This window comes from Halyomorpha halys, unplaced genomic scaffold, assembly GCF_000696795.3.
Source record: "Halyomorpha halys isolate HHAL.00 unplaced genomic scaffold, Hhal_1.1 Scaffold2195.1, whole genome shotgun sequence".
Classification (NCBI taxonomy): domain Eukaryota; kingdom Metazoa; phylum Arthropoda; class Insecta; order Hemiptera; family Pentatomidae; genus Halyomorpha; species Halyomorpha halys.
In genome coordinates this window covers 161,387-169,319 of record NW_027112476.1, presented here as the reverse complement: position 1 = coordinate 169,319, position 7,933 = coordinate 161,387, and the positions used below count along the sequence as shown (strand labels likewise).

The following is a 7,933-nucleotide window of genomic DNA, read 5'->3' as shown; positions in this document are numbered from 1 at the left end:
TTTTATTTGATGTTCCTTACTCCTCTTTAATGTCTAAATCTATACTTTCTTCTCGTGTCGTGGTTCATAAATAATAAGAATATCGTTAATCAGAATTGACCATTTTTGGGAAAGCTACTGAAAAAATTTTTTAAGTCTTATTTTAAAGGGAGAATAAGATTTTAATGATTTATTTTTAACTATTTTTTAGTTGATGTGTCCTAAGATATTCATTCGTTAAATTCCTTATCCTTTTCCAATATATATATATATATATATATATTATCCAATATCTTTTCCTATTTGTTATTTAATAGTTATAATTTTTTTTTTGTGTGTGTTTAGACACTACTATGATAATTGCTCTAGTTATATCGATAACAATATAATATTAATAAAGGATATAGTTAGGTTAAATAATAATAATAAGTTATAACTTACATGTTGCAAACACTTATTTATTTGATTTATTTGAAACCTTGCTATATCCTACGTCATGAGCACATAAGAACTAATGTGACTCAATTAATACACACATAGTTGAGACACAAACCCATCGTTAAAGTTCTAAGTCAAAGTTATGAGGCCAGGAAAATTATACACTCCTTAGTATAGTTCTAGCATATAACTCGAAAATGCAATGTTTTGAGTAAAAAATTCATATTAAGGAACGCAATGACCGTTAATTAACTTCATGTTAATGAAGTTGCTTAATGATTATTTAATTTAATTAAAAACAATTAATTTGAGTGTGTTTGCGACTAAACAGCTAAAAATTGAACTGTATAACAAATAAAATAGATCTGGGTGGGAAAGAGACATGAATAATTTTATTTAGAATCGTTACGTACATTTTGACTTTTATCATTATATTAACTAACACAAGTTGGCAAAGTGTTCAACTCATGCAGCAAAAATATTTAAAATGAATTTCATATTTTGTCAGTTTATAAAAGCAAACACTTTTTTTTTTGGTTATACAATTTCAAAGAAATGTATAAAATGAATAAGATAAAACGGCCTTTTTTATTAGTCAAATTAGTAGTATATTAGTCACCAATAAAATTAGACATAACCTAAAAATCCTAAAAGAAAACTGATTAACATGTACTCTCTGGAAATGTCTTTGTCTGTTTTTACTGGAAAAAGTTATTGTTGAACAATATCTATGTCAACAGTAAAAAAAAAAAAAAAAAAAAATTAATGTAGTCAGTCGCCTTACTTATCTGTGCAATACTGTGTTATATTAATATTGTTGAAGGTAGCTATGGAATAGGGTTTGGTGTCGCTTAACATTTATTGTTTTTCTACTTTGTAACTACTTCAGTTGGTTCTATAAAAAGATTTATATTCTTCGTTTTTTCATATTCACACATGGTTTCAATCATCTTTGTCAAGTTGGCCCCCCATCCTCGAAATATTTCAATTTTTTTTTTGTGTTCTAGAAGTATTAAAAGTTCTAGAGTTCTAGATTATTTACAGAAATATTGGAACTCTCAACAGAACTCTCGAAAAACAAAAAAATAAAGTTCGCCTCATAAATATTTTCAAGTCAGAAAAAATTGCAAATGTCCTACGGTATATCTTCTTTTCTGCCAACAATGCGGGAGTTCTGATGAGAGTCCTGTAGGTCCCTCCGCGAGTTCTAAATATTATCCTTATGAGATAAATTGGAATAATTAATTATCCATTTATTAATAATAAATATGTAATATACTATTTAATTATAATATTAATATTAAGGTATAATATATTATAAAATATAATATTAATAATTAGGTATAATATTTAACTATACATTAAAATTATAAATTATACATATCGTATTGGAATATTTTTTTTCGTTTTTCGGGAGTTATGTTGAGAGCTCTGTTGCCCCTCCCTCCCCCCTCCCAAGAGTTCTAAAAATTATCCTTATTAAATAAATCCCTAATGTTGCCAGCAAAAAAGATATACGGTGTTAAAGTTGCACAAAATACGTAATTGACGCGCATAACTATTTATAAAAATAATCGAGAACTCTAGAACTTTTATGAATACTTCCAGAACTCAAAAAAAAATTTGAAATATTTTGAGGATGGGGGGGGGGGGAACTTCACAGAGGTGTTTCATTCAGCAGAAAATAACTCAACGTTTCTGTTACCTCCGTCCCATCCGAAAGAGTTTCTTCAAAAGTCGGAGAGAAAATCCTTTAAGTCTTTATATTTGAAGAAGTTGGAAATTTATTGCTATAATACAAATGATAAGTAATTATTCATTGCTGATTCGAATTAATTTTTGTAATTTGAATTCCGAATATTCTACACTGTTTCCTTTAAAGTTTTGTGTCTGTTGTTAAACTTCGTTTTTCTAGTAATACTGTTTATAATATTAAATTTCAGGAATTATAAATGGAATAAATAGAAGACTATTTTAAGAAATGGTTCGTACAATTCCACTCTGAGTTACCGGAAGTTAAAGGAGCATTGACTTGCAGTTTGGGAAAACCAACCTCATCCCGAAGACTGAAGCACAGGCTGCACGAGCATCCTTTTATAAGTCCTATATTTTTCGATTCTATTATTCACATTACTAAAATTTTATTTTAGTTTTTTACTTTCGTCTTTTTCTTAAATTAACTTATTTTCCCCATTAAAAGTCAAGTATTTATTTTATGAAATCCGTAAATGTCATTGTTTTGTGATTAACTTTCCTTTTTCTCTCTGTATAAGTATTATTATTTTTATTTAACTATTATTTTTTTTCCTTTATAACAGTGGAAATAATTAGAGGTGTCTTTTGCAAGAGAATATACACTATATACTCCTGATAATAAATTATTAATAAAAAGAAAGAAATGTAACTGTTTTATTAACCATGTAAGGCTCACCAGGTCAATCTAGTATGAAATAAAAAAATATTCAATTGGGCAAGTTTTTACTGTAATAAATTTTATTTTTTTCAATCACCTTCTATTCCTAAATCTATACACCTATTTTCATTTATCGCATTACTGTACTTGAACACAAGTAAACAGCAGCATGAATGTAGTGAATGTTTTTGAAATCGTGTTTTGACATCTACAAGGTTCTTCAACTACAAAGTACATAATGGATTGTAGAAGAATCTTAATCGGCCAGTCGATTGTGAGACACTATTGAAAATCTGTTATCGTTACTTCTCAAAGCGTTCTATTTTTTTGAGACTCACAACAAGCGTTCGTCTTATTTTAACATTTTCTTACAAAACATTATATAACTCAAATTAGAGATCGTAATGGTTGAAAAAAAAATTAATTTGAGATAAAAAAAAAAGTCCAATAAACGAATCTGTCAGTTACCATTTATTTACTTCAAGAGCATAGAGCATTACTGCATTACTCAAGTCCAAAGCATCTCTGATTATGATTCTTAAAATTCTCTAGAAATGGTTGTATTTGCCATTCTAATATTATTGATTTGAAGATAAAAAGCTCAACTACACACCTCCTATTATTTTATCATTATTTAAATAAAAACGCATTATTTATTTTTCTCACCCTATCACTTTTTTTTTTTTTTAGAGCAATACAGTTTCTAATTTAATGTAAATGTTTTGGTCAGAAAAAATATTTAGGTATGGTTGTAATCAATGAATCCTAGGTTCTTGATATGATATATATATATATTATGAACGTAGTAACTTTTTGGGTTTTGTTGACGAGACAACTGATATTGAAGACCGGTATATTGCTGTTATTATTGTCAGTAAACTCATCCCTAATTCTCCTTCAAAGCTATTTTTCTCTAATTTCCAAATAGAATCACGTAACCATGGAAATATTTTTTTAAAGAATCCCTGAATATTCCTTGACAAGGTTCAGTGCACCTTGAATACATACTTTTGTTTTAACGAGATTCAGAACATAACTAAAACAAGAAAAACCCTAGAAGTATTTATACTAAAATACACTTTTTCGAGGAAAATTACCCAGAGCTGGCCTACTTCCTCAGCCAGTTGTCGGAAGAGAATGAAGTTCGTTTGAGATTTCAGTGCACTACCCTAAAAACTTTGAAAAAAATAAAGGACGTTGTTCCAAAACTGGATGGAGAGTCAGCTGTAGTTACTTCTCAAACTTGAAAATTGGAGGGAAATCCGATTTCGACAAGTAATCTAGCTCCTATCTCCAGCAATCATCCTCAACACTCAATCACTTAAGGTATCACTATTTTGCAACTTAATTAACATTTCATGCTCCAATTAATAACTATAGAACTAATTAATTAAACGATTCCTAATACTGAAGACGTCATTAAAAAAACCAGGACTAGAATTCAAACAAAAGTACAAGATGACTTAATACAAATACAGTCTCTAAAGACATATTACTGATTGCTGAAATCATTAGTGGAAAGGAGATGACAGTGAATATATAAACTGGGTAAAATATGTTTGAAAGTTCGTGATCATTTTCGCTATGAGATAATTTTGCGTTTCAAAATTTAAAAATACATGAGTTTCCAACACTTTTCCTTGATAATTATCAGATCGGTTTTTGAAATGAATTATTAAATAACTTTATTGCATCTAAATATTTTTATAATTAAATCATAAATATGTACACATTTAGCATTTTTAGGTACGTGAAAATCCTAGCCTTAGATATGTGTTAAAAAAAAATTTCCTCAAACTGTTTAAATATTTATTAAATGATTATCTGTCTGATTGAGCTTAAAATACATTATTAATAAGTTAAAACATTTTAACGAAACCCCCGATAGTTTTCTAGTAAAAACGAAACAATGAAGAATTGTATTAATTATTTTTAGTAAATTGTGATTTTTAAATATTATTGCCATAAGAGCCCAGCTGTAAAGATATCAATAGGCTTAAAATGTTGACTACGTGAATTGATAATGCGTTCTAATTACTAAAATATTGAATGTTTTTCTTTTCTGCGCATCTTTTTTGTCATTGAAAATCTTCGCCATTTTAAAATCCTTATCTCATTATCAAAGGTCGAAATTTTATGTCTCCTGCATGCGGAAGTGTATATATAAGCTGAGAGAGAACCAAAGTCAACAGTGCATTAAGAAACTAATTCTAATCTTCTAACATGAAATTCTTAGCAGTTCTCATCTCTGCAGTAGCATTGGCTTCAGCTCAAACTGGAAACGGTGGAGGTAATATATTTTACATTTTTTTTTTAATCACCATTCCAGTAATTATTTAATTTTATTTTTTACTTCTTATTTGTCCTAGCTGCTTTCTCGGAGTCAACACCACGTACTAGCCGATAGACACACTAATTGTTATGTGTAAAATGTTTGTCCCATTGCGACTAAAATATTTAATGAAAAGATCTGATTTTTGTATATGAACATTTTATCTTTGGTATCACTTGGTGTCCGGTGAAGTGGGCACTCATAATCATAGAGTTGCGGATAAAAATAAATAAATATAAATAGAAAGAAAGAGTCACAATCCAATAGAGAAGAACAAACTAAGGAAATAGCCATAAATTTCTAATTTATTGATAACATTTTAAATAGAATAAAGTATAAAGTAAATTTTGAAATAAGTTATTACTTAAATTTAAATTAAATTCAATTTACATATCATTAATAAATTTTATTCTTGCACAAAAATAAGGAAATTGTATTTTTCTTTCATTTAAATTTACAAATGTGTTAACTGAAAAATGTGACTAATAAATTTAATGTGAATTATAGGTATTGTTCTATAATTCACATTAAATGCTACAGACTTCTGTAGATTATGCTTATTGGTAGAACTCTAATAACATTTAGAGATTAAAAGGTCTTGAGGCCATTTTCTTTTCAGACGCCATCATAAATTGAAGACGGAATAAGATATGAAATAAATTGGTTTGGATGGTTATTTTTTTTTAATTAAAGTATTTTTTCCTTAATCCTCAGTCTCTTACTTGAATTAAACTGAAGTTATTAACTGGCTGTTATCGGTTTTGTTTACACTGTGTAGAACATTGTGATATCGACATAGTCTGTCCACCAAGACCATCTTCAAGATAAATTAAAGACTAATAATTCATCCATCGAATTATAGCACAATGAATTCGTTTTCATTATATCAAATGGTCATGTTCCTATACATTTAATCAACAGTCAATTCAAGCCCAATTCAAGAATTACAATGAAATAGTTCGTGAAGATAAGGTAACTATTTAGAACTATTTTTTAGTCTACATACAATATATATTTGTATAATTTCCTTCACAGTCCCCAACCTGAATACAATGCAAGGGATCCAACAGTTTCTGGCTTACGAACAGATCAATCCTTCATCTATCGTCACTTCCAACTGTATCATGAACGGTAATCCAGTAAGTATACCTTCTTTATTTCACAAGCATAAATAAAGCAATGAATAAGTCGTAAAAAAATGTATTCTAATATATTTAAAAATATATATATTCTATGTATATCATCACTTAAGTTGTGATATATCTTAAGTCTGAAAAAAAAAAAATAATAAAACCTCACCATCACTTTAAACCTAACACATCATTTTAGAGACAACTCATTGTTAAGTTGAAAGCATTGTTAAATGCAGAAAAAAATATACAAGTATCCTACAAAATATTGGTTGATTTCTCCAAAATTAGAATGTTAATATTATTTTTTCTTAGTATAAAAATCGCACTGTTATTTTTTTTCGGACAAAGATATCACTTCAAAAGCGAGAATATTATCAAATTTCCTCTCTGCAGTCTCATAACATTTTCTGTCACAGTGCTCTCCAAACGGTGGACAACCTTGCTGCCTGAGCCCAGTATTCTCTTGTCAGAGCAATCCTCTTGCCAATGGTGCAGAACAGTGTCTTGTTGTACCAGGACATGTCCAGCATATTCCACAGATCAAGCAGATCATGAACACTTTTGGAGTATCCACTCCCAATCCTGTGTTGTAGGGTGTATACTATTACTAAAATCATTTTTAATTAGTACTGTTCTATAGAGTAGATAGTATAAATTATAAGTTTTATTTGTTATGTGATTGTAACATAACTCATCTATTATTAATTAAATAAAAATGTTATTTCAAAATGGTTTGTTAACACATCATCTTCCTGTAAACCAATGCTAGAAAAATAAGTCTCTGATTTATTCCGACTGCTCAAAGTGCTCATGCTTATCAAAATTAATGATTTTTAGTATTACACTTAATAAACAGTCATACCTATCATCAGTCTACAAATCAAAATCTTTAACCACTTAGAAATATATAGTAACCATATCTTCAGAAAAGAACAAATAGTTTTGTTCTTTTACTGGTTTTTAATTTTTTTTTTTTATTGACAGATTTATTTATTGATAGATCTATAGATCTGCCACACAGTTTAAAAATATAAACTCATTAAATAAAACACCGAAGAATCAAAACTAATTCAACAGCAACAAAATAAAATGATAGTTATGAGCAGTTTTCTAAAATCTTCTTCCTGATAGTTACTTACACGGTATTGCATTATTCTATTTACTCGAAAATGTTAATTTTTTCCTCCAATGTACTCTTCAGTTTATAGTAATAAGTTGTTTTAATTATAATTGAATATGATTATATGATTGATAAATTAAAGTGATAACTGTCAATAATAAACCTTTTTTTATGAAAAACGCTTTTCAAAATTTTAGTTCATTAAGATTTTTTTGGTTTTAAGATATAAATCATCAAAATCACTGTTTAACTATTAGGTAATAATATTCAAACGGCAGGTTGCATTAATGTGAGATTTGTTCGTTAGAAACGTAGGATAAACTTTATTAAAATAAAAACCTGTGCTTCCCAACTTCATTGGGTTGCTAGTCACACAGCATACTTATTTTAGTCTAATCAGACGATATTTGTAATCGTACTATAAATAAGCCTAGCCAGGTATACAATAATAAATATAAACATTAGTAATATATAACACAAGAACATGTATTTTTTTTTTCTCTCTGGTTCTTTTATAT

At 28.2% G+C, this 7,933-nt stretch overlaps 1 protein-coding gene across 1 annotated transcript; it reads left to right on the top strand.

Annotated features, from left to right (window-relative positions):
- Positions 1-5,009: 5,009 nt before the first annotated feature.
- Positions 5,010-7,024, top strand: LOC106691256 (uncharacterized). Its single transcript, XM_014436970.2, has 3 exons — positions 5,010-5,120; positions 6,198-6,301; positions 6,712-7,024. Exons 1-3 carry the CDS (start codon positions 5,054-5,056, stop codon positions 6,886-6,888), a joined length of 348 nt encoding a protein of 115 aa, XP_014292456.1. The 5' UTR covers positions 5,010-5,053; the 3' UTR covers positions 6,889-7,024.
- The last annotated feature ends 909 nt before the right edge of the window (positions 7,025-7,933 follow it).